Here is a 25382-nt window from a genome sequence, read left to right on the forward strand (position 1 = left end):
CAGGGTTTGGGGGTGTCATGCTCGTGTCATGAAGTGGCTGGCCAAGCAAGGGTTGGCTGGGGTGCCCCCAGGGTCGTCGCAGTTCTTGGACCTCAGGCTGCCACCTGTCCCTCTCTCTATCCCCTTCGGACTGTCTCATCCGAAAAAGAGAGGAGGGGCTGCAAGTGATTTCAAGAGTGGGGCACCCATGATTATGGCCAAGAGTCATCGAGCAGCAGATGTGGTGAGACCCACCTCGAGGAAACTGGAAATGGCAGAGATGCCCCCTGGCCGGCCCGAGACGACAACTCACTCTCTTTACTCTCAGCTTTTCCCACAGCAGTACAAGGAGACAGCTGGTCTTGAACACTTGCTTCGGCTGTGCCTACGAGTGGACGCCACAAACCAACGAGCCCTTTGAAACTGTGCGTCAAATCAACCACGTCTGGTGCAGGCAGATTTTTCTAGGGAAAGGTTCAATAACTTCCAGCAAAGTCTTTGAACGTCTCTTCACAGAGGCCTGCATATTGCTGGTGCGTGTCTGACTTGATGGCGTCCAGCTCAGACATGGCACTGGGCCCTGGGCTGGCTTGGGAGACAGGAAAACGAGGCCACAAGAGAGGGGCCTGGCGTCCAATGGAAGGAGAGGGACGCCCCCCCCCTCCCCGCCCCGCGCCTAGCCCCTGCACTGGGCTGGTGCACCATCCCATTTATTCTTCCCTCTATCTGGCTAGTGGCTGGAAGAGGTTCAGAGAGGTGAAGCGACCTGTCCAAGCTACACAGTTGGTAAGCAGCACGACCACGATCTGTTCAAGACCAAAGATACAACTGGCCTGCTTCCTGGAATCTTTGGCTTTCCAAACTCATTCCCATCAACTGAATTCACCTGTCATTGAGGGCTTTGGGAGTAAGCCCCCAGGCTCTAGCCTTCCAGTCCAGAGGGTTAGCCTCTCCTTCCCCTGTGTACCCAGGAGGAGGCTGTGCTGCTCCATCACATGACACTGGGTCCAGCCCCTACAAGCTTTTGGCACAGTGCGGATTTCCCAAAGGCCCGGGTGAAAACCCATCTCCCTAGCACACAGGGAGCGGGCAAAAATTGTTCAAGGCTTTCCCTAAGGGATGTGTGCTTTTAAGTGGAGGGGTCCAGTGATCCCTTCCTAGAGGATGTCAACAGATGACTCCTGGAGCCACTTAGCTCAGAGCAGTGGGAAGCCATTGGGTCCGGCTCTGTCCTATGAAGGTCAGTTGGGTATGTCCCTGAGTAGACACATCTTACACCAGGCAGAATCTAAGTGATCCTTTTTATATCAGCAAAATATGAAACAAAGCCAGTGAATTTAGGAACGAAAGCAAAGAGACTACTAACTCAGTGCAAATCTGACAGGAGTTCCAATGGAGGTGATCACAGTGAAGCACTGATGTATTTCTCCACCAAGAAATAGTCTTTTCTTCTATTTCCTTCCTTCCTCTTTTTTTTTTTAAGTTTATTTAGAGAGAGAGAGAGAGAGAGAGAGAGAGAGAGAGCGCGCGCACATGCGAGCTGGAGAGGGGCACAAGGAGAGGGAGAGAATCCCAAGCAGGCTCTGCGCTGTCAGCCCCAATACGGGGCTCGAACTCACGAACCACAAGATCATGACCTGAGCCAAAATCAAGAGTCGGCTGCTTAACTGACTGAGCCACCCAGGTGCCCTTCTATTTTCTTTCCTGCATGTACTTGTTTTGTTTTTTTAAGTAGGCTCCACGCCCAGTGTGGAGCTTGAACTCACGACCTTGGGATCAAGAGTCACATGCTCTACTGACCGAGCCAGCAATGTTCCCCCTTGCATGTACTTCTTGATAGAGAGGGAAATAAAAAGGTTAGGGCCTAGAAAAGTTTCCTTTCGTGGGAGGGAGACACAAATTGAGGCCAGAAGTTAGATGCCAGCAAACTGGGTTCCTGGTGTCCCAGTTACTATTGCTTTCTGACCATCCCAAGACTCAGTGGCACAAACCATTTGGTTATACACATGGATTCTGTAGGTCAGAATTTGGAGTGTGGCAGGGATGGCTTGTGTCTGCTCCATGACAGTGAGGACACAGTCATGAAGACCCAAACAGCTGAGGGTGATTCGACTACCTGGATGTGTCTTCACTATCACAATGGAAGCCTAGGCTAGAATGGCTTGAAGGCTTGACTCAGCCACCTGCGTGTGGCCTCTCTGTGTGGCCTAGGCTTCCTCATAGCAAGGCGGCTTTAGGATAGTTGGATTTCTTGATTTTTCTTCCTTTCTCTGCCTCTCCCTTTCTCCTTTCCCTTCCTTTTCTTTCTTTTCCTCCTTTCTCTTTAGTAGACTTCACACCCAGTGTGGAGCCCCACACGGGGCTCAAACTCATAACTCTGAGATCAAGACCCGAGCTGAGATCAAGAGTTGGACTCCTGGGGCACCTGGGTGGCTCAGTCAGTTGAGCATCTGACTTCGGATTAGGTCATGATCTCACAGCTTATGAGTTCGAGCCCTGCATCGGGCTCTGTGCTGACAGCTCAGAGCCTGGAGCCTGCTTCAGATTCTATGTCTCCCTCTCTCTCTGCCCCTCCCCTGCTCATGCTCTGTCTCTTTCTCCTTCAAAAATAAGTAAACATTAAAAAAAAAATTTTTTTTTTTTTTAAAGAGTTGGACTCCTAACCTACTGAGCCACCCAGGCGTCTGGAGGATGGCTGGATTTCTTACATGGTGGCTGAGGGATCTAAAACTCAAGTGTCCTAGTTGACAAGGCAGAAGCTTCCCTGCCTTTTATCACCTATCCTTGAATGTCACATGGTCTCACCTCTGCCACCCTGTACTCGTTGAAGCAGTCAGAATTCTGCCTAGATCCCAGGGAAAGGGGACAAAGACCCTACCTTTCGATCAAAGGGTTGTCAAAAAAATGTACAGCCATCTTTTAAAACCACTTGGGATTGTCCTCAAACCGCATCCTCACCACCATTCAACTTGGGGCGGCCACCGACACCAGTGACCCCACCTCAAGTCTCCAGAGAAAGGGCAGGCAGTTTCTCAGGCAGGCCCTGGGACACCTGAGCCAGCTGTAGGAAAGTCCCAAAAGGGGGGAGGAGAGCCTATACAGATGCCTAACACCGAATTTACTGGATCTCATTAATATCTCATTGAGGTTACTTGTTCAACAAATGCTTCCTAAGCATGTGCTTTGCTAAGTTCCAACAGGATACAGAGCCTTAAGACAACAACTCCAAGGAGCTTATAAGCTCATAGCACACAATCCACTTAGAGGAGGCCTGAGTGTAAGAAGCTTTAACAGCACACAAGAATTACAGCACCCAGGGCCACCAAGAACAGAGGCCTCTATATCGTGAATTCCCCCATGCCTCCAGAAATGTCTGGGTTTTCTCGGATACTAATAATTTTGCACACTGCGGCCCCTGGTAACAGCAGCCTCTTCTGGAGGCAGCACCAAGGGTGAGGGCTGATCTCTCTACCCAGTTAAGTATCAAGAGGATGAAGACAGGGGACTGGCTCCTCCCTCAGTCTCCTCCTGTGCCCCACCCCCAGCCCTCACTCCACTTCCCTGTCACCCAGTCCTAACTGTGCTCAAATGATACTCGGGAGAACTACAGAAACAAAAAGCAAAAGCAAATGCACCGAATCCATCATCAAAAAATGACATAAAGCGACAGCCAAAGAAGGCTGAGATGTGGGCGTGGCAGCAGAATGGGACAAAATCTTCCTCGGTCAGGGAACCCAGGGAGACAGACAGTGGGAGGGGTGACTGACGCATAGAAGGAAAACCCACGGAGCAGTGAACAGCACAGAGACCGGTGACCCTCATGCCCAAACCACCACGTGACCAAAGAGGCAGGTTCCTCCTCGGATGACACCTTTTATTACAACGGCACGCTGAGGGCCCAGCCCACTTCCCCCCAAACAGCCCCCGGGACTAGGCCTGTCTTCCCTGGCAGGTAGGACACAGCTTTGCTGGGCGAGTGAACGGCTCCTCTCTCGGTCCAGAAGAGCAGCTCTCTCCTTGGCCAAGCCTTCTCCGAGGCTGAGGTGGGGTGCAGAGGGCCTTCCCCTCTGGGGACGCCCAGGCTCACACAGTCCACTTCAGGCACCTGCAGGCAGTGGAGGCCCAGGAGGAGGAGAGGTCCCGGGAGGCTGGGGGATAGGAAGGAGAGGATGTGGGCGCAGGGGGAGGTTCTGAGCTCACCTGGTCTCCTGGTGGGTGCCCAGACAGCGCACCGTGCAGTACCGGGCGCCACAGCTGACGCAGGTGTACGGGGAGGGGAAGCCGCAGACGGCACAGAAGGGCCGCTGAGGCCGGGAGGGGGGACCCGCACAGGCTGTCAGATAGTTGGGGCCCTCGGCCACGCTCAGGTTCTGTAGAGACAAGGGGAAGGCTCCACACCTCCTCCGCCCACCCACGTGGCAAACACCGACCTGGGACAAGGACCTCTGCAGGCTCCTTCCTTCCCCGTGGGGCCCTCCCAGTCCCCGGGGCCACGCCCTCTCACCTGCTCCTCTAGCAAGGCCTGAAAGTTCTTTCGGAAGCGAAGTTTAAAATGATCGCCTCGAGTTTTCTTCTTTTTCTTTCCTACAGAGGAAGAACAATTAATTACAGTTGACTCTTTTTTTTTTTTTCCCAACGTTTTTTTTATTTTTATTTTTTGGGACAGAGAGAGACAGAGCATGAACGGGGGAGGGGCAGAGAGAGAGGGAGACACAGAATCGGAAACAGGCTCCAGGCTCCGAGCCATCAGCCCAGAGCCTGACGCGGGGCTCGAACTCACGGACCGCGAGATCGTGACCTGGCTGAAGTCGGACGCTTAACCGACTGCGCCACCCAGGCACCCCTACAGTTGACTCTTGAACAACACAGGGGTTGGGGTGCTGGCCTCCTCCACGTAGTCCAAGACCTGTGTATAACTCTGGACTCCCCAAAAAACAACATCAAATAGTCTACTGGTGACCAGAAGCCTTTCTGACAATATAAACAGTCGGTTAACGTATGTTTTGTATGTTATATGTATTATATACTGTATTCTTAAAACAACACTAGGGAAAACAAAATATTAAGTAAATCATAAGGGGGGGGCGCTTAGTCAGTTGAACGTCCAACTTTTGCTTTCGGCTCAGGTCATGATCTCAGTTTCATGGGGTTCCAGCCCGGCATCAGGCTCTGTGCTGGCAGCACGGAACCTGCTTGGGATTCTCTCTCTCCCTTTCTCTGCCCCTCCTCCGCTCATGCTGTCTCCACCTCTCTCAAAAATAAACAAACACTAAAAAAAAAAAAAAAACAACTTAAGAAAAAAGAAAGAAAATCATGAGAGCAAATATATTTACTGCACCGACTGAACAAATCCCACATACAAGTGGACCCCTGCAGCTCAAACCCCCGTTGCTCAAAGGTCAACTATAGTTACTTGGCACGTGCCAAGAAAGACACCATCTTTCTCTGTGCCATCGTTCCCGACACTCATGTGTCCACTCCCTGCGCACACGCTCACCTGGGTTCTGAGTCGGCCTCTCACTACCGTGTATCCCTCCCCTTACTTCTCTAACCTGCTCCTACATTCATCTCCACGCTCCCCTAAGTCCAAGGCTCTAAGTCAGAGCTCGAAGTGCTCCCGGAGCTCAGCTCTCCATGTTCTTTACTCTACATGTGCTAGAGGAAGGTGACGCAGAGGGGGAGAGCAGCTGGCTCACAGTCACAGAAGTCACAGAAGCCAGTCCCTGACAAAGCCAGAGGGGCTCCTGTGTCATCTGCTCCCCCACCCCCTGCCCCAACCCGATGTCCCTCTACAATCTGTCTCCAGGCAGACCCCTTCCCCTTCCTTTGGCCTTGCCTCCCCAGCCCGGTCCTCCCTCCCTCCACCCGCCTCCTTCTACCCCTGCCTCACCAGTGTCTGCATCATCATCAAACTGAGGCAGCCTTTTGCCGAGCTGGGGGAGTCCTGCATGGGGGTCGTCCTGGAAGTTGTCATTCTCCAAGGCCTCGAGCTGCCTGTTGATGCGGCGCTGTCTGGCAGCCCGGTCGAGCACCCGCCGCTGTCCAGGGTCCTGGGAGCGAACTGGGTGGGGCAGAGCCAGGGAGTCATGAGGGCACGGGAAGAGAGAAGCCGGGCTGGCCTTGGTTCCGGGAAGCGTGCGGACGGAACCACAGCTCTCTGATGTCATCTGAGTCACCAAGCCCTTGGCGCCTGTACCTTCTCCCAATATATTAGCCCCTCTGGCTTGCCTCCCTCCTGGCTAACAAGGCTGTCATTTCAGTCACTCATGCCTTTGGTCCTGGCCTTTCCTCCCAATCCCCAGACCCAGCCAAAGAGATGCCTCCTGGAGACCTCTCACTGCTGGCAGAAATCATACAACCGTGCAGATGGGGACCACTGTACACGTAGGGCTTGCAGCCTCTACTGGGACCTTCATGCACTCAGCTGTCATGCTTAGCAATCTCATTTCCTACTTCAAAGGACACACGTAGAGATGCTCATCCTCCAGCCCGCTCTCAAATATAACTGCCTGGCACCCGCCTTCCCTCCATTCCAAGAGGATGCACCCCCTACCCCTCCACTGAGTCCCATTGCTAAACCCAACCGTCCTTCTCCAGCTCGGGTCCTTCTGTCCCTCCTGCATCTTCAAACCCTCTTCCCCAACAGGGACCTTCCCTTCACTGGAAAAACCTGCCAAACCCTCACGTGTTGACCCAAATTCACAAAGACTCATCTTTGAGAGAATCGCCCATGGGAAGCTTCATTTCCTCACCTCCCATCCACTCTTCAACCCCCAGCAAAATGACTCCCATTCAGTGGGAACTACTCACACTCAGGACCCTGGCGATGCCCTAGGGCCAAATCCAGTGTGTATTTCTAAAATCTTCCTTTTACTACACCCTGAGACTTTACTGACTATTTCCCTCTGGTGGAAAGAATCCCTTCATTTGCATCCCTGATGTGACTTCAGGTTTTTCTGATGGTGAAAAGCACTCAGCAAATGTGTTTAATGAAGAAGGAGACATTTTGTGTAGAATTATCTGATCCCAGTGAACAGCCGGTAGGTAAGAAGAGAGAGGTGTAAAATGGTGAGGTCAGTGGGGCGCCTGGGTGGTTCAGTCAGTTAAGCATCCAACTCTTGATCTCAGCTCAGGTCACGATCTCACAGTTTGTGGGTTCAAGCCCCGCATTGGGCTCTGTAATGACAGTGCAGAGCCTGCTTGGAATGCTCTCTCTCCCTCTCTCTCTGCCCCCACTCCTCTCTCTCTCTCTCTCTCTCTCTGTCTCTCTCTCAAAATAAATAAACTTAAAAATTAAATGGTGAGGTCAGCGGCTGACTTCCTGCAACCAGTTGAACAGCCAGTTGTGGAGCTCAGGAGAAGGTTCAGGATTGAGAGAACCACTTTTTGGAGTCATTTGCTTTTGGGAGAGACAGCCCTATGTTTGGGTTTGAAATCCCAGGAAAAGAGATCAGACTCAGAAAGAGATGGGGACAGCCCTCTCCTTAGAGGCGAGAGGGCAGGCCACATGACAGGCTTCGAGCAGTAATCAGAAATGACCCCTTCGGCACTGCAGCCCAAAATTTTAAATCTTCCCCTCCAAGTCTGCTTCTCTTCCTGAACTCTCTAAGTTAACAGAACCATCTGCACAGGCATCCTAAACAAGAAACCTAGGAGTTATTTTAAACTTCTCTCTTTATCAGGGTCTCACAACTCTACACAAAATTATCTCTTTATCCATTGAACAGATATTTATCGAGTGCCTGTAACCAAAATAAATACCATCGGCACCAGGGGCTAACACTGGGCACGCACTATGAGCCAGACGCTATGCTAAGCTCTTTGTGTAAGAGCTTTAACTCTTTATCAACCCAACGCGAGAGATATCATTATCATCCCCAGTTTACTAAAGTTCAGAGGTTAAGAAACATGTCCAAAGCTCATGTAGCTGGTATGTGGCTTGGGAAGAACGCAGAGCTTCCCAGCTCTGGATCACTGTATACTGCCTCCCTCCCAAGTACCAGGCGGTGCCCTTGGTTCTGGGAATACATGAGCTTACAGTCTAGTGGGGAATACAAATGATCAAACAAATGAGCAGAGCACAGGATATGTTAGCACAAGGAAGTACATGGTGCTACGGGGGCACATGCCAGAAACACCCAACTGGCCCTGGGGTAGTCAAAAGATTTTCCAGAGGAAAATAAGAAGTCTAGGTTGAGATCTGACTAATGAGTAGAAGTTACCTTGGTTGGGGGAGAGAAAAGGGTGTTTCAGGCTTTCATACCAGCATGGGAGAAGGCTTGGATGGCAGACTGCGGTGCCTTCAACAAATTATAAAAAGTTCAGTATGGCTGGTAATATAAAGCACGTAGGGAGGGGGTGCTGTGTGGTTATAAAGTCAGGCCCGCTGTTAACAGTCTTACCTGTAAGTGTCTAAAGAACTTTGGATTTGGGGATTTATACTGAGAATAATGGAGATCCAGCAAAGAGTTTAAGAAATGCTGACACGACTGGATTCATTAAAAAGTCAATCTGGCGGACTGCTCCACCCACATCTCTTGTGGGGCTACTCTAGTCTCTAGACCTGCGCTGTACAAGGGGGTAGCCACTACTCACCTGTGGTTGTTTAAATGCTGTAGATTAAGTAAGTTTAAAATTTAAAATTCAGTTCCTCCGTGGCACTAGCCACATTTCACATGCTCAACCGCCACATGTGGCTAAAGGCTGCCATCCTACACGGTGCTGAGTAAGACCATTCCCATCATTCCAGAAAGTTCCGCCGTACAGCGCCGCTCCGCACTGAAGCCAGAACTGCCTCTCTAAAAGATAAATCTCTTTCGGTCACTCCCCTGCCTTAAGAGAGCCTGTAATGATTCCCCACTGCCCTCTCCAGAGAATTCAAACTCTCTGGCACTATATGGGATGCCTTTCAGGTAGGTGTACCTTTCCCCAACCCTCCAGACTATTCTTGCTATTCCTCCGCAAGCCCCGAACTGTGAACTTGGCTCCCCAAGCGACTTGCTTTCTCTTGCTTTCCTGCCTTTGCACGCGCGGTTCACGCTGCCGGGAATGAGCCTCGGCGCAACTGCACCGAGTGAAACCTTAACCCGACTTTCAAGCCTCCATCCAAGCGTTTTCCCCCGCCCCCTTCCCGGTGCCCTCCATCCCAGAAGCTAGGTTAGGTGCCACTCCTCCCCGCGCCCAGGAGCTGTGCTCCCCTCTGCCATCGCACCTATCACTCTGAAGTGCAGTGGCAGGCCTGCGTGTCTGTTCCCCTCCCAGAAAGCCAGTTTGGGGATGATAGGGATCTTTTTCCTCTCTCCAACCCAGGCGCCCGACGTGAAGCAGGCAGGCATCAATTAAACATGAATGGATGGTCTGAGGAGCGACCCAGACGCCAGGGCCCGAGAGCCGGGGAAGGGATTTGAGACTAATAACTGGTTGAAAACATCCTAGGCCAGGTTCGGATTTGGGAGGCGGTAAGGGGCCAACCGCCCGGGGCTCACATACCCGAAGTTTTCTTCTCCACCATTTCCACAACACAGCTGACGGAAGAGCCTCCTGCGCACGCGTGCTAAAGCACCCGCTGTGGAAGGCGTGTCATCACTTCCGGCAGCGCGTGCTTTTGCGCGTGCGCAGAATTATCCCACTAGAATTCCCAAAGCTTCCACCCATTACGTGATGTTCCCTAGGAGACCAGAAAGCTTTCCGCCATATTTTATAGGGGCAAAACCACTTCCGGCTTCAGGGTGGCTGTGTATTTTGTGGGGTCCCCTACGTGGATCATTTTAAAGAGGTGGTACCAGTGGTCTTTTGAGAAATGTTATTTCCCTTTCGTCGTCCTTCTGAAGATGCCACCATCACAAAGGCAGTCCCTGGAGATTCTTCCCGGGGCGGCAGAGATGATGGGCAGGACTACCAAAGAGAGTGCGTAGGCTTGAGTGGGCAATCCGAGAGGCCCTTGGTGACCCTCTGCCGAAACCTCAACCCCCTGCGCCCCTGGCGCCGCAGACTCCTCGGCCTTCTCCCTCCTTGCCGCCCGCTGCTCCGCTCGTCCCCGCTCCGAGCGCCCCCACGCCGTGCTCGCCCGGCCTTCCGCCCAGCCGCTCCCGGCAGAGCTGTGGCAAAGACCCGCCTCCGCATCCCGCCGGACCTGCTGGGGGTCACTTCCCCTCTCCGGGTTTCAGTTTCCTCGTGTGTCAGGCGGCGCTGGGCCGGGCTGGCTCAGACCGAAGTCCTCGGCTCGCGACCGCCGGCCCGAGCCCCCGCCTCCCGGCCGGGCGCCCCCTCTGCTGGCTCCGTGCAGCCCGCGCGCTCACGCCCGGGGACAATCCTCGCCTTGTCTACGGCGCCGGCTTCTCGAGTTTTCAGTAGCCTCGGGCTACGCCTTTTTTCCAGGGCGGAGCCCGAGCCCTGTACCTCCTCACAGCGGGCCGCAAGGCAGCCCCGGTCCCTCTGCCCACAGCCCCTCCCCGGAGTTGGGATCCAGGCGCACAGCCCAGGAGCCCTGCGGGCCTCTGTGCCTTCTCTGCCGGCTCCTCGCCATGGCCTCCTGGGGCCCGGGACTCCGGCTCCTGCTGGGAATCCTGCTGCTGCTGCTGCTCCCGCCTCCTGCGACCCCTGCTTCCGACCGTCCCCGGGGCAGAGACCCGGTCAACCCAGGTGAGAGCCCCGGGAGCGGCGAGTGGATGCGGGTTTTGCGTGCCTGCCCGCAGGGTCCGGGGCGGGGGGGGGTGGAGGCCTGGAGGGGGTGGCCGGCCTCTCCCAAGCCCTTGGGCCCTCCGTGGGACGAATCGCGCGGCCCCTCGCCCACCTACCCCACCCCCCCACACCTCCACCCCGAGCTGGGATTTCCAGCCTCTCCATGTGAACTCATCCCGGATTCCTGGGTGTCTCTCCCACCCAGCTCTCAATTGGAGCCGAAGTTTTGGTTGAGAAGAGTTTAAGAGGGAATCGGAAAAATAAAAATAAAAATAAAAATAATAGAAGGACAGGGGCAGAGTCGGAGGGAGGGCAAGGGGGCCTGCGGTGAGCGGAACTCGTGGGGCAGTGAGCTGGGTGAGCGGGTCCCGAGCGCCAATTCCCGGCTGGTGACAGAGAAGCTGCTGGTGATCACGGTGGCCACAGCCAAGACGGAAGGATACCGGCGTTTCCTGCGGTCAGCGGAGTTCTTCAACTACACAGTGCGGGTGAGGAGAGGAATGCCCTGTGGCCTCTAGGAGGGGATTTGCTGCCCCTTGAGCGGGCTGAGGGCTGGATGCCTGGGGCCCCACGGTGAGCCTGGTCAGGAGGGCCCACCGGGCCGGCTGAGCCCTCCCCCAGCACCGCGGGTCTCCCCCCCACCCCCCCCACAGACCCTGGGCCTGGGACAGGAGTGGCGAGGGGGTGATGTGGCCCGAACGGTTGGTGGAGGACAGAAGGTCAGGTGGCTAAAGAAGGAAATGGAGAAATATGCTGACCGGGAGGATATGGTCATCATGTTCGTGGACAGGTAAAGGGGCTGGGGCTGGGGAACAGGGCGGAGGGGCAAGCTGGAGGGGTGGGTAAGGATCCCGAGGTTCCTAGTGGCTGTCCTGCTCGGGCCCCTCTTCCTCGCCCAGCTACGACGTGATTCTGGCTGGCAGCCCCTCCGAGCTGCTGAAGAAGTTCGTCCAGAGTGGGAGCCGCCTGCTCTTCTCTGCCGAGGGCTTCTGCTGGCCCGAGTGGGGGCTGGCGGAGCAGTACCCTGAGGTGGGCACGGGGAAGCGCTTCCTCAACTCTGGTGGTGAGTGGCAGAGTGCCCAAGGCTGAGGGGCCAAGAGTGGCGGGGCTTGGGATGTTCCAGGCGCCTTCGGGCTAGAGAGGGGGTGGGGACGGGTGTCTGGGACCCTAAGAGTCTCGGAGTCAGCACCTCCCCACCCCCCACAGGGTTCATCGGCTTTGCCCCCACCATCCACCGAGTCGTCCGCCAGTGGAAGTACGAGGATGATGATGACGACCAGCTGTTCTACACACGGCTCTACCTGGACCCAGGGCTGAGGGTGGGGATGGCGGGGAGGGCGGCCCCTCGAAGCTCCGCAGGGCTGCAGGCGCCACGCGGGCTGTAGAGCTTCAGGGAGGAAGTAGAAAGAGTGGGGAGTTATGGCCCGCCCGCTCCTCGGTTAACTGCCCCATCTCATCCCATGCAGGAGAAACTCAGCCTCAATCTGGATCATAAATCCCGGATCTTTCAGAACCTCAATGGGGCTTTGGGTGAGGAGAAAGGCAGCCGGAGGGGGTCGCTGTGCCTAGCATCTGTTGGACACGTACTTTGTGCCAAGGCTCTGGGTCGGGGCTCTACTTCTGTAATTTCGTTTAACCCAACAATCCTACAAAGGGAGGGTCTGGGGTTACCACCTGTCACAGGTGAGGACGCTGCCTTTCCGAGGGACTGGGGACTCGCCCCGGTCACCCAGGTAGTGTGGTGGAGCACCCCAGGGTGGCAGTAGCCTGGTCAGTACCCTCGGAGAGAGAAGGTAGCCAATCCTCGCCCCCCCTGGAGCCACAGTCCTTCACCCTCTAGAGAAGCCGGGGTCCCCCGCCCACCATATGTAGAAGCATCTGTTGCTTGGCAGCCTTGAGAGGAAGGGAGTGTAAAGCTGGCCCTTTCTTCCCCAGATGAGATAGTTTTAAAGTTTGATCGGAATCGCGTGCGTATCCGGAATGTGGCCTATGACACACTTCCCGTCGTGGTCCATGGGAACGGTCCGACTAAGGTTTATACCCACAGACCCTGCCCCTGCCCCAGTCAGACCTGCCCCCTGCCCCTGGGTACCTCCATCCCTTCTGGACAGCCATTCCTCCCCAGCCCCCGAGGCAGAGGTGATGGGAGAGGGTCTAAGTGTCCATCCCTTCCCCTCCTGCCCTGTCCCCTGCCCGTCCTCCTGACTTTCCGCCCCTCTCCTGCTGGACTCCTTTGCTTCAGCCTCTCACTGCCTCTTCCAACAGCTCCAGCTGAATTACCTGGGAAACTATGTCCCTAATGGCTGGACTCCTCAGGGAGGCTGTGGGTTCTGCGGCCGGGACCGGAGGATACTCCCGGGGGGGCAGGTGAGGAGGGGTGCCAGGGTCGGGCAGGACAAGGCACCGAGGCAGGGGGTGCGGGGAGAGCATGCGGGACAGCAGTGCACGGGGCAAAGCTCCTGGGGACCCCCAGGACACAGCAGGGGGAGGCCTGGGCTCTCCTCTGAGCCCCAAGGTGTCGTATCTTGCAGCCTCCCCCCCGGGTGCTTCTGGCCGTGTTCGTGGAACAGCCTACCCCGTTCCTGCCCCGCTTCCTGCAGCGGCTCCTGCTCCTGGACTACCCCCCCGACAGGGTCACCCTGTTCCTGCATAACAACGTGAGACGCCCCCCTGCGCAGCCTCCCAAAGGGCCCTGCCCCCACCAGATCGGCCCAGACTCCTTCCTACACCCCTTCTGCTCACCACCTTCCCCCTCCTGTTCCTCAGGCGCCATCTTTTCTGCCCTCTCTCTCCGCTCCTCCCATCTCTCCCCCCATCTCCAGGAGGTGTACCATGAGCCCCACATTGCGGACTCCTGGCCCCAGCTCCAGGGCCGCTTCTCAGCTGTGAAGCTCGTGGGGCCGGAGGAGGCCCTGACCCCGGGCGAGGCCAGGGACATGGCCATGTGAGTGAGCACTGGGAGGGGCGGACGGGGGAGGGGGAAGGGACGTTGCCTCGGTCGTTCCTCTCCGTTCACCACGTGGTCTCTGCTCGGCCTCCCAGGGGCGCCCGCCCAGCCAGGGGTCCTGGGGAGGCAAGCGCACCGCCCCCGCCCCCACGGCCCCCTCCTCCCCCCGCCTGCTCCCGTCTTAGCTCATCTGTTCGTTGATCTGTCACCTCCAGGGACAGCTGTCGGCAGGACCCCGAGTGCGAATTCTACTTCAGCCTGGATGCTGACGCCGTCATCACCAACCAGCAGACCCTGCGCATCCTCATTGAAGAGAACAGGTCGCTTGCCCAGTTCGGCCGGAGGGAGCCCAGGTAGTCTCCGGGGAGCCCCCGACTTGTTCCCCGGGGACAGGGCTCACCTCTGCCCATCCACAGGAAGGTGATAGCGCCCATGCTGTCCCGCCACGGGAAGCTGTGGTCCAACTTCTGGGGAGCCCTGAGCCCCGACGAGTACTACGCTCGGTCCGAGGACTACGTGGAACTAGTGCAGCGGAAGCGAGTGTGAGTCCTGCCCCTGCCCTCCGGCCTGCGGCCACCCGCGTGCCCTCCCGAGGCCCCGCTCCCAGGGCTCCGGCGCGGCCTTCAGTCGCAGTGCCACAGCTGTGGGGTTGGGGGACCGGAGCGAGACCGGGGTGGCGTGACCAGCGGCGCTTCACCGGGGACGCGGCTTGGCGAGCGGGCGCCCTGGGGGAAGGGGCTCCCGGGTTGAATCGCGCCCACCTGACCCCGGTGCGGGTGCCTCCAGGGGCGTGTGGAATGTGCCCTATATATCCCAGGCGTACGTGATCCGCGGCGAGACCCTGAGGACAGAGCTGCCCCAGAGGGAGGTGTTCTCGGGCAGCGACACCGACCCGGACATGGCCTTCTGTAAGAGCCTGCGCGACAAGGTGAGTGGGGCCTGGGGGCCCCATGCTGGGGGTGCTGGGAAGCAGCCACCTGTGTCTTCTCACTCTGACCCCCGACCCGGCCCTAGGGCATCTTCCTCCACCTCAGCAATCAGCAGGAATTTGGTCGCCTCCTGGCCACCTCTCGGTATGACACAGACCATCTGCACCCTGACCTCTGGCAAATCTTCGACAACCCCCTGGTGAGTGATGGGCCTCTCGCTCAGAGAACCGGCGCGCCCTTCTCTAAAGGAGGACGCAGGCACACGTGCACGCGCACACACGCACAGTGCTCACCCGCGAGGTCTGCTACTGCCTGAGGACGGGCGGTCGTGGTAGTGGGGCCGGGGCTTCCTTGGGGGGACCAGATGGCGCGAAGAGGGCACGGGTCAAAGCGCGCACCCCTCCCCTGCCGCAGGACTGGCGGGAGCAGTACATTCACGAGAACTACAGCCGGGCCCTGGAAGGGCAGGGACTCGTGGAGCAGGTGAACCCCCCCCCGCACGGGACCCCTGACTGTGCTGGTGGCCGTTGCGCCCTGAGTCTGCCGCCTGGATTAGCGGTCTCCAAACAGACCCCCCTCCTGGGCAGAATGCTCTGCCCGGGCAGAGAAAGGCACAGGCTGAGCAGACGTGCCTTCAGCTTCCCACCCTGCCACCAATCAGAGCAGTCCTCTCTTCTCTCCTGGGACCGTTAGCATAAGGAAGCTCCAAACCCGGGGCTCTAGGACCCCCCCTGCCACCTGTGCCGTGTTCTCTGAGCCACTGCCACCTTCTCTGGCCCAGCCTTTCCTGGCCCAGCGCTGGCCATGGCCTGTCCCCATGCTCGGGTCCCCAGGTCCCCGGCTTCTCTCGTCCCCTGGCTTCCCTTTCTGCTCCTGGCCTTTTCTCCGCTCTGTTGGCTTCTCCCCGAGAGGTCACCGAGCATCCCGCTGGCCCTGTTGCCCCTCTCCTGTCTTCTCAGCCGTGTCCAGACGTGTACTGGTTCCCGCTGCTGTCAGACCAGATGTGCGACGAGCTGGTGGAGGAAATGGAGCATTACGGCCAGTGGTCAGGAGGCCGGCATGAGGTGAGGGGGGCTGGGTAGTGAGGAGGGAGGGCTCCCCGAGGAGGGAGGTGTGGCCGGGAGCCAGGGACATGGAATCAAGAGAGTGGCACCAAAGAGGGGTCCCCAAGGGGGAGAGGACCCACAGAGGGCACAACTGTGTTCATTCATTCATTCATTCATTCAAGAAACACTAACCGGGCAGGCAAGTCCCAGGTGCCGCCACTGACCTAGGCGGTGTGGTGCACTGGGCGGTGCTGGCCGAGCCCCCCTGCACCTCACCCGCTATAGTCAGTGGCAGGAGCTACTTCTGAAGGCTGCGCCCGGCAGCCCAGATGCTGTGGGAGTCACGGGGGGGGGGGGCCCTCGGCCCAGACACGGGGGATCCGAGGGGCTTCGCAGAAGAGATGACGTCTTCACTGAGACACAGAGGGCCTGCAGGAGCGAGTCAGGCTGAGTAGGCGAGGCTTCCAGACCCAGGTTCCACTGAGCTTTAAGGTCCGAGAGCAAGAGGAAGGGGGAGGCTGGCACCGCCCCGTTGGGGCTCAGTGCCGGCCGCCCACAGGACTCAAGGCTGGCTGGAGGCTACGAGAACGTGCCCACCGTAGACATCCACATGAAGCAGGTGGGCTATGAGGACCAGTGGCTGCAGCTGCTGAGGACGTACGTGGGGCCCATGACAGAGAGCCTGTTCCCAGGCTACCACACCAAGGTGGGCCGCTGCCCCCTGCCCCGCCTCCACCTTCCCACACCCCGGTCCTGGCTGGAAGTCTCCACGCAGCGCCCTTTGGGCCTTGGTAGCGTCTGGAGGCCCGCGGAAAGGGATACCGCAGGAGGGCAGCCGGGGGCGGGGGGCAGTTAGCAGCGACACCCCTGCAGCCCCGCCCCCTCCCCCCCCCCACCGACAGGGCCTTCACCCCCTCAGAAGCATCACAACCCCCCCCCAACCTCACAGCCGCGCTTCCAGCCTGTTCTCTCGCGCCCCCCCACAGACCCGAGCGGTGATGAACTTTGTGGTCCGCTACCGGCCAGATGAGCAGCCGTCTCTGCGGCCCCATCACGACTCTTCCACCTTCACTCTCAACGTCGCCCTCAACCACAAGGGCCTGGATTATGAGGTGAGCCGGCACCGCCGGGGGCCCTCCGCTCACGCGTGCGCGCGCACACACTCTGCCCCTGGACCTTGCCGTCCCGCCCCTGGCTCCTGACAGCGTTCAGTCAGCCCCCCTGCCCCCCCCCCCCCACCATGTCCTCTCCCGGCTCCGCCGGGCTGCCCGCCCCGCCCTCCTGGGCCTCCCTTGTCTGCCTCTCACCCCCTTGTGGCTGTCTGCCCCCCAGGCCCGGCCCCCTCCCCCTCCCCCTCCCCTGTATGCTCACGCTCCACTTCTGTCCCCCGTCCTCTTCCAGGGAGGTGGCTGCCGCTTCTTGCGCTATGACTGCATAGTCTCGTCCCCACGGAAGGGCTGGGGGCTCCTGCATCCTGGCCGCCTCACCCACTACCACGAGGGGCTGCCCACCACTCGGGGCACTCGCTACATCATGGTGTCCTTTGTCGACCCCTGACACTCAACCACTCCGCCAGACCTGCCCTGCCGCTGTGCCTTCCCCGGGGGCCCCCTCCGTGGAAGGGGGTCTGTCTGGCGCCTCGCTTCCTGAGCGGATGTTCGGTGTGCCTGGGACTGAATGTGTCGCCTCCCCCCACTCCCCCAACACGCGGCCCTCTCAGGAAGCTCCTGGAGCCCCCCCTTGCCCCTCCCCACAGTCCCCAAGGACCCCTGGGGAGAAGGCTTTGAGGGCTCCCCGTGTGATAAATTATTGTTTCTCACCCTCTCAATAAAGGAGGATTTGTAAGCCTTGAGTCCCTGTAAGTCTCTCGCCTCCCTACTGACCCCAGATCCCTCCTGCCACCAGAGTAGAGGGGACGCCAAAGACAAACACCAGAGAAGAGGAAAAGGCAGAAGCAGATGGTAGAGCAGTGTGGGAACCTGGAAACTTCCGTGGATCCCGTATCTGTCTCCCCCCGCCTCTTTTTTTTTTAATGTTTTATTTTCTTTATTTTGAGAGACAGAGCGCAAGTGGGGGGAAGGGCAGAGAGAGAGGGAGACACAGAATCCGAAGCAGGCTCCAGGCTCCGAGCTGTCAGCACAGAACCCGATGCCGGGTTCGAACTCACCAACGCGAGATCATGACCTGAGCCGAAGTCGAACGCTTTACCGACTGAACCACCCCGGCGCCCCAAGCCTGCCTTCTTGATGGGTGGGGCTGGTCACCCCTCCATGTGGACTGAGCATCTCTCTGGCCATACTTCTCAGCACATCTCCCCCCTGGTCTCCCTGCAGACGGAAGACGGCTGAGTAGGGACGGGAGAAAATACCTCCTGGTGAGGTCCCTGGAGGGAGAAACCCGCACGAGAGTGAATCAGGGGACAGGGACAGAAACAACGATGTGTCAGTCTGTGGCACTGGAAGACGCTGGTTCATCCTGTCTCATGCACTGAGCACCCCCTATCTGCTGGGCACTTGTCAGCTGTGCTGATGGGAACCAGACCTGTCTTCTGGTTGCTTACAGCCTGGGGGAGACCTCAGTCAGAAAATCACCATGAAGGTCATTTCCCCGACGGGGAGGCCGATAAGTTTTGGGGCGCCTGGTGGCACAGTCAGTTAAGCGTCCGACTTCAGCCAGGTCACGATCTCACGGTCCGTGAGTTCGAGCCCCGCGTCGGGCTCTGGGCTGATGGCTCAGAGCCTGGAGCCTGTTTCCGATTCTGTGTCTCCCTCTCTCTCTGCCCCTCCCCTGTTCATGCTCTGTCTCTCTCTGTCCCAAAAATAAATAAACGTTGAAAAAAAAAATTAAAAAAAAAAAAGTTAAAAAAAAAAAAAAAGAAAATCACCATGAAGGATGAAAGTGGGAACGTCTTTTATGCTAGGAGAGCGAGTGATAGAGGCACCGAATGGGGCCTGTGTCAGACTCTTCTAAAGAAGTGATATTCCTGGGACGCCTGGGTGGCTCAGTCGGTTGAGCGTCCGACTTCGGCTCAGGTCATGATCTCACAGTTTGTGAGTTCGAGCCCCGTGTCAGGCTCTGTGCAGACAGCTCAGGGCCTGGAGCCTGCTTCAGATTCTGTGTCTCTGTCTCTCTGTCTCTCTCTCTCTCTCAAAAATAAATAAACAGTAAAAAAAATTTTTTTCTTAATTTAAGAAGTGTCATTCCCTGACCTGGAGAAGCTAGCAGTCCACAGCTCTGGCCAGTGTTGGGGGGGGACCATGGCAATGTGAGGCACCCTTGGGGGGTGTGCTCTTCGGGGCTCACCAATCATTGGCCTTTGCCAAAAAACCCTTCCCTCTGGGATGTCTCCCCCACGGAGGCCTGAGCTACTCCTTAGGGGCCGGCCAGGGCGACTAAAGAGTTTTCTAACTGTTCTCACTCGTGTGGGGAGCTCTGCCATTGGTGATACACACCCGCTTTCCCAGACCTCTGTCAGCCTGGCTATTCACAAAGGCCCAAGGCCCAAACACCTTCCTCACCCCCAGGCTCCTGGCCACACCCCTGGGCATTTCTGTTTGGTCCTATTGGTCACGGGCCCGTGGGTTCACAGAGTGGTTAACTCTTCATCCTGGGGCTCACAAGGGTATGGTGTGCAGCAAAGAGGGTGGAAACGGGGGCCGAACCAGGACCACGGGCCAGGGCTGGTGGGCTGGACCATGAGGAGAGTGCTTAAGAGCCCATGGCAGCCCCTGTGGGATCACCCCTCCACAGCGTGCCGGCCTCCTGCAGGGTCTCCAAGCGGTGGCCGTCCTTCAGTGGATCTTCTTTTGGGGCTCGGTGAGTGAGTCCCAGCATCCGGCACCCACTTTCCCCTTTCCAGGAGGGAGGCAGGGCAGGGATCTCTGGGGGCCCTTGAAGGCATAGAAGGAATGAGCCGGGACAGAAGGGCCTGAAACCATGCAACAGGCAAGAGGGGGTCCTGAGTGTCACCCCCGCCGCTCCATTCTACAGCCCAGGTGTGCCTGGCCGCGCTCATCCCCGCGATCCTAGGCAGAGCCTGGATCCTAGCCCTCCTCTACCTGGTCTGGCTCTCTGGAGACAGGGACTGGCCACACGCAGGAGGCCACTGCTCTGCCTGGGTGGGCAACTGGGCCATCTGGAGACATTTCCAAGATGGCTTTCCTGTCTTGGTGAGGGGCACCCAGGAACAGTGTGCCGCGTGGGGGCAAGGCTTTGGAACCGACTCTTCTCTGGTCACCCCTGAAAGTCTGATCTCACTGCCAGGATGGGGGTATGTTCCCTGCAGAAGCCAGCAACTTCTGCACAGACACCTCGGGCTTCTTGGGCCTCTTTCCAGGCCTCTGGCCGCACCTGCTCAGGCTGTCAGGTTGGTTCCACCTCCCTCGCTTCCGGGACTACACCATGTGTAGTGGTGAGGAGGGGGCAGGTCAGCCTCAGCACCCCCCAGTCCTAGCTGGCGACTCCTACTTCAACCTCCTGCCCTGGGGCACTGGGCGGGGCGGGGGGGGGGGGCCCTCCGGGTCCCAGCTCTACCTGCCTGGTGTCCTCCTACCCCTTTTCTCAAGGACCCAGGCATCAGGCCCCCTGCCTCTGCCCTCACCCCAGGTTTGCTGTCCTCTGACAAGGCCAGCGCCGCCTATCTGCTGTCCCGGCCTGAGGGCGGCCAGGTGGCAGTCCTGGCCGCGGGAGGGCTCCTGGAAGCGCTGGACCCAAAAGCGAGTGCGCTAACCTTGAGGATCCGGAATCAGAAGGGGTTTGTCAAGTTGGCACTGAGGCAGCGGCCAGTGGCCGGGCGGGACACCCGCGGGCTGCCCTGTCCGGGAGGAGTGCAGAGGGCCGGCCCCGGTCAGGGATGGGGGTGGGGGGTGGGAGGGTGAGGGACTCAGAGTCAGGCATGCCCCCTCGCTCTCCTGGGGCCTGTCTTCTCTCTCGGGGAGAACGAGCTCTTCCAGCAGTTCCCGAGCCCTCCGGGCTCTCGGCGCGGAGAGCGCAGGAGGCGCCGAGGCCGCTGCTGAGGGTCGCCCTGCGGCTGTTCCACGGGAGCCTGCGTCTCCTCCCGCCCTTTCGCACGCCCCCCGGCACCGGCGGGGAGCCCCGGCCTCGGCCCACTCCTCCCCCCGCCCGCGCACCGGCTCCCCCCGGAGCTCGGGCCCCGCGCGCTCCCAGCTCCGGGAGGTGAAGGTCCCCGGCTGCGGGCCGCACCTCTGCCGTGCCGGCTCCACCCCCCCTCCCCCACAGGCTGGCCTTAGGCGACTGCTCGAGGCCTGAACTCCGTCCCTCACCGTCGGGCGGGTGGGCGGGAAGGGGACGGGATGAGGGAGCCAGCGACCGCCCCTCTCACCTCCCGTTCTGCCCGCAGTGCCCCCCCCACCGCCCCACCGCCCCACCCCCCAATCCTGCCGTCCGTTGCTCGCGGCCCAGCGGGGCGCAGGTGGACGCGCTGCCCGCGCTCTAGGTGGAGAGGCTCACGCAGCTGTTCAGGAGCACAAAGCGCGCTGCGCCTTCCCCGCCCACCCGCACCTCGCCTTCCCCAGGGCACGCAGGTCCCCACGGCGACTTGGGGAGGGGAGGGAAATTAAACGTGGGAACAGAGCCGCAACGTGTGCGTGTTCGTGCGTGTTCCTGCGCGGCCGTGCCTCCGGATGACCTTGACACCCCCGGAGACCTGCTCTCCGGGACGCGCGCTTGGAGAGCGCACGGCCTCGGCGGGGGCTTCTGGCCACGGCGGGCCGGCGGCGGGGGCCCAGTCGGCGGGCTCCCCAGCTTCTCCTGAGACTCCTTTCCACAATCGACGCCCCACCTCCCTCGCACACTTCCTGTCGCCTCCCACCTCCACCCCGAGGACCTCCTTGCAAGTTCAAAGATCATGCTGGAGACTGGCGCTTCGGATCCAAGATCTCCCCGTCCACTCCACAAACGCGCACCACACACCCGCGGTTCCGAGGGGGCCCCGAGGGCTTGGCCTTCTCGGGAGAAAGCCATCCCGTCGGTGCCCAAACCTTCCTGGTTTGTGCTCGGGCCCCTGGAGCCCCGCTGGCAGAGGGGAGCTACTGGCAGAGGAGTCTCCGACGCCCCCGCTGCGCCTCGCCATGAAAACCGCGCGGAAGCAGTGGCTGGAAGCAATAAGCGCCTACCAATTCGTGCTGTGTTTCCTCTTCATGGGTGAGAGGCCTGCTGGCCCGGGGTCCCCAAGGAGAGCAGGGAGTGGGGGCAGGAAAGCTAGAGCCCCCCTTGCAAAGGGAGCAGGAGAGAGCCAGAGGTGGCTGGCTGCACCAGGGCGATCTGAGCGGGGAGGAGAGCAGGCGCTGGGTGCGATGACCCAGCCTCAAAAGCGAAGTGACTTTTCTTTCTCATCTTTCACCCAGGTCCTTTCTTCTCCCTTCTCCTCCTCTTCCTCCTCTTCACTCCACTCTGGTCTTTCTCTGTTCTCTACTTGGTGTGGCTCTTCCTGGACTGGGACACTCCCAACCGAGGTGAGCTTGGCCGGACTTGCACTGGGGGAGGAAGAAAGGTGGCTGAGCGCCCCAGGCGTTCTTCCACCCACCTCTCTGCCCCAAGGTGGAAGGCGCTTTGCGTTCGTGAAAACCTGGAGTATGTGGAAAGAGCTAAGGGATTATTTTCCGGTCAAGGTGAGAGGTCACCATCCACAGAGACTCTCTGCCTCCTCCCTCTCCCCCCACCCTCACCCCCCACACCCGCTCACCCCTGCCTATGCAACCCCTGGGCTTTCTAAACTCAGACAATGGGGCACGCGGAAGGGGGCCCGAGTGGTGTTCCAGAGTAGCCCCTGCCCCTGCTGTTGGCCCGGGGAGGACCTTGAACTCTGAAGCCCGTCTGGGGTGGAGGGAGACTCTTTTCATCTGCTGTCTTGCCGTCCACGCCTCTTCCTCCTCCTCCTGCCCGGCGCCCCCAAGCTGGTGAAAACAGCAGAGCTGCCCCCGGACCGGAACTATGTGATCGGTGGTCACCCACACGGGATCATGAGCGCGGGAATTTTCACTAATTTCAACACGGAGATGAACGACTTCTCCAAGCACTTCCCCGGGATTCGGCTCACGTTGGCGGGACTGAGCTTCATCTTCTACTTCCCGATCTACCGAGACTATACCTCGTCCTTCGGTGAGGCGGCCCTCCCCCACCTGGGCCAGACCGCCTCCCACTCGGCCAGCTGGGCGGGTGGGAGGCAGTCTGGTGAGGGTGGGGGGGGGGCCTCACCGTAGGACGCGGTATGGCCTCTGACCGATTGGGAAGTGGAAGATGAAGCCAGGCCTGGCACCCAGCGGTAATGTTGGCCGGGCTCACAGTAGGTGGCAAGGAGTAGCTTTGGGGCAAGTGTCCTGCCTCCTTGCGGGGAGAGGCACTATAGGTCACACTGACACGGGCACGGGACAGCAGACTTGGAAGGAATGGGGGTGTGGGGCTCACACGCCAAAAGGGTGAGCGAGGGGCCAGGCAGCCCGGGAGCCGGTGGTGATTGCTCCCCACCTCGGCATGCATGCAGGGATTTGTTCTGTGAATCGGAGGAGCCTGGACTTTATTCTCTCTCAGCCCCAGCCAGGGCAGGCTGTGGTCATCATAATTGGGGGCGCCCAGGAGGCCCTGTATGCAATCCCAGGGAGGCACCACCTCATTCTGCGGAATCGCAAAGGCTTCGTGCGCCTGGCACTGAGACACGGGTGAGTGGGGCACAAGTGCCCAGCCCGGGGGTGCTGGTGAATTTTGCATTGCATCTGGGGGCCCACGCTCTCTGTCCCTACATATCCAGGTCCCTGTAGCTGGGCCTCTGTGTCCCCAGAGCCCACACTGTGCCCTGCGCCTATTGGCCTCGCATGTCAGCACTTTTTTTTTTTAATGTTTATTTATTTTTGAGAGAGAGAGAGAGACACACACACACACACACACACACACACGGAGACAGTGTGAGTGAGGAAGGGGCAGAGAGAGACAGAGACACAGAATCCGAAGCAGGCTCCAGGCTCTGAGCTGTCTGCAAAGAGCCCGACGCGGGGTTTGAACTCACAAGCCTCCAGATTGTGACCTGAGCTGAAGTCGGGCGCTCAACAGACTGAGCACCCCCCACCATCCGTCCCAGCCGGCACCCCCTCTCATGTCAACACTTGAGGGTTTTTTCTCTGTTTCAACACCATACCCACTTTCGGCCAGTCTTCCCTCTCTGAAAGAGGCAGGATCATAGCTCGAGTAGCAGGACCTTGTGCTCAGAAGCCCCGGGTTCAAATCCCTTTCTGACTCTACCTCAAAGGCGAGACCTCGGACATGTTTCTTTACTTGCGAAATAGGACTAATCCCCAATTTTACAACGATATTGTGGTTGCAAAGATTAGATGAGAAAATGTATACAGTCGACTCTTGAACAACACAGGTTTGAGCTGCCTGGGTCCCCTCTGCATGGATATGTTTAAAACATTTTTTTAAGTTTATTTATTTATTTTGAGAGAGTGAGAGCAGGGGAGGTGCAGCAATGGAGGGGGACAGAAGATCCGAAGCAGGCTCTGTGCTGACAGCTGAGAACCCAGTGCGGGGCTTGAACTCACAAACAGTGAGATCATGACCTGAGCCAAAGTTGGACGCTCGACCGGCTGAGCCCCCCAGGCGCCCCTTAATAGCACTTTCTTTCCTCTAGCTCACTTTAGGGTAAAAATCCAGTAGAAAGAACAGCTACAAGTATGTGTTAATCGACTGTTCGTGTCACTGGTCATGCCGTTAGGACTTGAGTTTTGGGGGAGCTGTAGGAGGAGTTTTGTCTGTACCAGGGTGGGGGTCAGGGCCCCCTAAGCGCCATGTGGTTCGAGGCTCAGCTGGGGAGGAAGGCCCGGTACGCAAGCATTCCTCAAGAACTGTGAGTCCTTTCTTCCAGATCTTTCTTGGTCATTTGCTCGAAAAGGCCTCGGGAAGGGGAGCCAGGCGTGGGAGGGATTTGCAGCCCTGTCCGGGGGCTCCCCGAGAGCCGCTGGCCCGAACACGCCTCCTCTCTCTTGCTGTCCCTGCTCAGCGCCTCCCTGGTGCCCGTGTACTCCTTTGGAGAGAATGATATCTTCCATCTGAAGGCTTTTGCCCCCGGCTCCTGGCAATACCTGTGCCAGGTTGCCTTCAAGAAGCTCACGGGCTACTCACCTTGCATCTTCTGGGGTCGCGGACTCTTCTCGGCCGACTCCTGGGGCCTGCTGCCCTTTGCCAGGCCCATCACCACCGTGGGTGAGTGCCCGTCTCTGGGGGAGGAGAGCGGCCGTCAGCTGTACGGCCAATCCCGCACCTCACCCCTGTCTGCCCTCTCCCTGCAGTGGGCCGCCCCATTCCGGTGCCCCAGGTCCTCTTCCCCACAGAGGAGGAGGTCAACCACTACCACAGGCTCTACATGCAGGCTCTGGAGACACTGTTTGAGGAGCACAAGGAAAGCTGTGGCGTCCCTGCCTCGACCCACCTCAACTTTATCTAGCCTCTTCCCCGCCCCCCAGCCCCCAGCCCCCAGCCCCCTGGGACCTCCACCTATGGCCAGCTGCACCACTCCAATAAAAGCTCTTTCTCTCCCACCACTGCTTTGTAGAATCGGCTGCCTGCAGGGCTCACGCTGTGCCTCCGTGGGTAACCCGCCCCCACTCTCACGTGCCACAGAGCTGCTTTAGTATCTTTTTTTTTTTTTAACATGTATCCATTTTTGAGAGACAGAGAAAACATGTGAGCGGGGGAGGGGCAGAGAGAGAGAGGGAGACGCAGAATCCGAAGCGGGCTTCAAGCTTCGAGCTGTCAGCACAGAGCCCGACACGGGGCTCGAACCCACGAACC

General features: G+C 58.6%; 4 protein-coding genes across 7 annotated transcripts; 3 read left to right on the plus strand and 1 right to left on the minus strand.

Moving 5' to 3' along the window:
• Nucleotides 1-3828: 3828 nt before the first annotated feature.
• On the minus strand, nt 3829-23962 carry ZNHIT1 (zinc finger HIT-type containing 1). 4 transcript variants are annotated; one of them, XM_030301459.1, is made up of 6 exons: nt 23958-23962; nt 9469-9516; nt 5870-6040; nt 4484-4563; nt 4180-4349; nt 3829-4084 (listed from the first exon to the last, which is right to left on the minus strand). In XM_030301459.1, exons 2-6 carry the CDS (start codon nt 9488-9490, stop codon nt 4063-4065), a joined length of 465 nt encoding a protein of 154 aa, XP_030157319.1. In that variant the 5' UTR covers nt 9491-9516; nt 23958-23962; the 3' UTR covers nt 3829-4062. The 4 variants fall into 4 exon arrangements, with proteins under 4 accessions (XP_030157319.1, XP_030157317.1, XP_030157318.1 ...); XM_030301457.1 differs by lacking the exons at nt 9469-9516; nt 23958-23962 and adding an exon at nt 9191-9450; XM_030301458.1 differs by lacking the exons at nt 9469-9516; nt 23958-23962 and adding an exon at nt 9762-9923 and having other exon boundaries at nt 3833-4084.
• PLOD3 (procollagen-lysine,2-oxoglutarate 5-dioxygenase 3) lies at nt 10160-17433 on the plus strand. Its single transcript, XM_030301450.1, has 19 exons — nt 10160-10620; nt 11056-11147; nt 11313-11449; nt 11559-11722; nt 11866-11978; nt 12126-12189; nt 12595-12692; nt 12925-13026; nt 13191-13316; nt 13482-13603; nt 13822-13926; nt 14023-14148; nt 14393-14534; nt 14621-14734; nt 14950-15018; nt 15495-15599; nt 16141-16287; nt 16568-16693; nt 16983-17433. The coding sequence occupies exons 1-19, from the start codon at nt 10503-10505 to the stop codon at nt 17136-17138; spliced, it is 2226 nt and encodes a 741-aa protein (XP_030157310.1). The 5' UTR covers nt 10160-10502; the 3' UTR covers nt 17139-17433.
• On the plus strand, nt 19409-20760 carry LOC115503909 (2-acylglycerol O-acyltransferase 2-B-like). Its single transcript, XM_030300461.1, has 3 exons — nt 19409-19947; nt 20187-20426; nt 20519-20760. Exons 1-3 carry the CDS (start codon nt 19854-19856, stop codon nt 20758-20760), a joined length of 576 nt encoding a protein of 191 aa, XP_030156321.1. The 5' UTR covers nt 19409-19853.
• MOGAT3 (monoacylglycerol O-acyltransferase 3) lies at nt 21053-25226 on the plus strand. The gene is made up of 7 exons (XM_030301451.1): nt 21053-21743; nt 21947-22054; nt 22140-22210; nt 22496-22700; nt 23083-23257; nt 24592-24794; nt 24881-25226. The coding sequence occupies exons 1-7, from the start codon at nt 21224-21226 to the stop codon at nt 25033-25035; spliced, it is 1437 nt and encodes a 478-aa protein (XP_030157311.1). The 5' UTR covers nt 21053-21223; the 3' UTR covers nt 25036-25226.
• Nucleotides 25227-25382: the final 156 nt, after the last annotated feature.

The sequence above is a fragment of the Lynx canadensis genome, chromosome E3 (genome assembly GCF_007474595.2).
Source record: "Lynx canadensis isolate LIC74 chromosome E3, mLynCan4.pri.v2, whole genome shotgun sequence".
NCBI classification, from domain to species: Eukaryota; Metazoa; Chordata; class Mammalia; order Carnivora; family Felidae; genus Lynx; species Lynx canadensis.

Bases quoted from the DNA above. Each gene is read 5' to 3' on its own strand.
- PLOD3 (XM_030301450.1), top strand. From the start codon at position 10,503: ATGGCCTCCTGGGGCCCGGGACTCCGGCTCCTGCTGGGAATCCTGCTG. The intron at 11,148-11,312 runs GTGAGGAGAGGA...CCCCCCCCACAG, and splicing joins TCTTCAACTACACAGTGCGG to ACCCTGGGCCTGGGACAGGA. The intron at 12,693-12,924 runs GTTTATACCCAC...CTCTTCCAACAG, and splicing joins ATGGGAACGGTCCGACTAAG to CTCCAGCTGAATTACCTGGG.
- MOGAT3 (XM_030301451.1), top strand. From the start codon at position 21,224: ATGACCTTGACACCCCCGGAGACCTGCTCTCCGGGACGCGCGCTTGGA. The intron at 22,211-22,495 runs GTGAGAGGTCAC...GGCGCCCCCAAG, and splicing joins GGGATTATTTTCCGGTCAAG to CTGGTGAAAACAGCAGAGCT. The intron at 22,701-23,082 runs GTGAGGCGGCCC...GCATGCATGCAG, and splicing joins AGACTATACCTCGTCCTTCG to GGATTTGTTCTGTGAATCGG.
- LOC115503909 (XM_030300461.1), top strand. From the start codon at position 19,854: ATGTTCCCTGCAGAAGCCAGCAACTTCTGCACAGACACCTCGGGCTTC. The intron at 19,948-20,186 runs GTTGGTTCCACC...CCCTCACCCCAG, and splicing joins GCACCTGCTCAGGCTGTCAG to GTTTGCTGTCCTCTGACAAG. The intron at 20,427-20,518 runs GTCAGGGATGGG...TCTCTCGGGGAG, and splicing joins AGTGCAGAGGGCCGGCCCCG to AACGAGCTCTTCCAGCAGTT.
- ZNHIT1 (XM_030301457.1), bottom strand. From the start codon at position 9,314: ATGCCTGCCTGCTTCACGTCGGGCGCCTGGGTTGGAGAGAGGAAAAAG. The intron at 4,564-5,869 runs GTGAGGCAGGGG...CTTCCTCTGTAG, and splicing joins TGATGATGATGCAGACACTG to GAAAGAAAAAGAAGAAAACT. The intron at 4,350-4,483 runs GTGAGAGGGCGT...TTGTCTCTACAG, and splicing joins AGGCCTTGCTAGAGGAGCAG to AACCTGAGCGTGGCCGAGGG.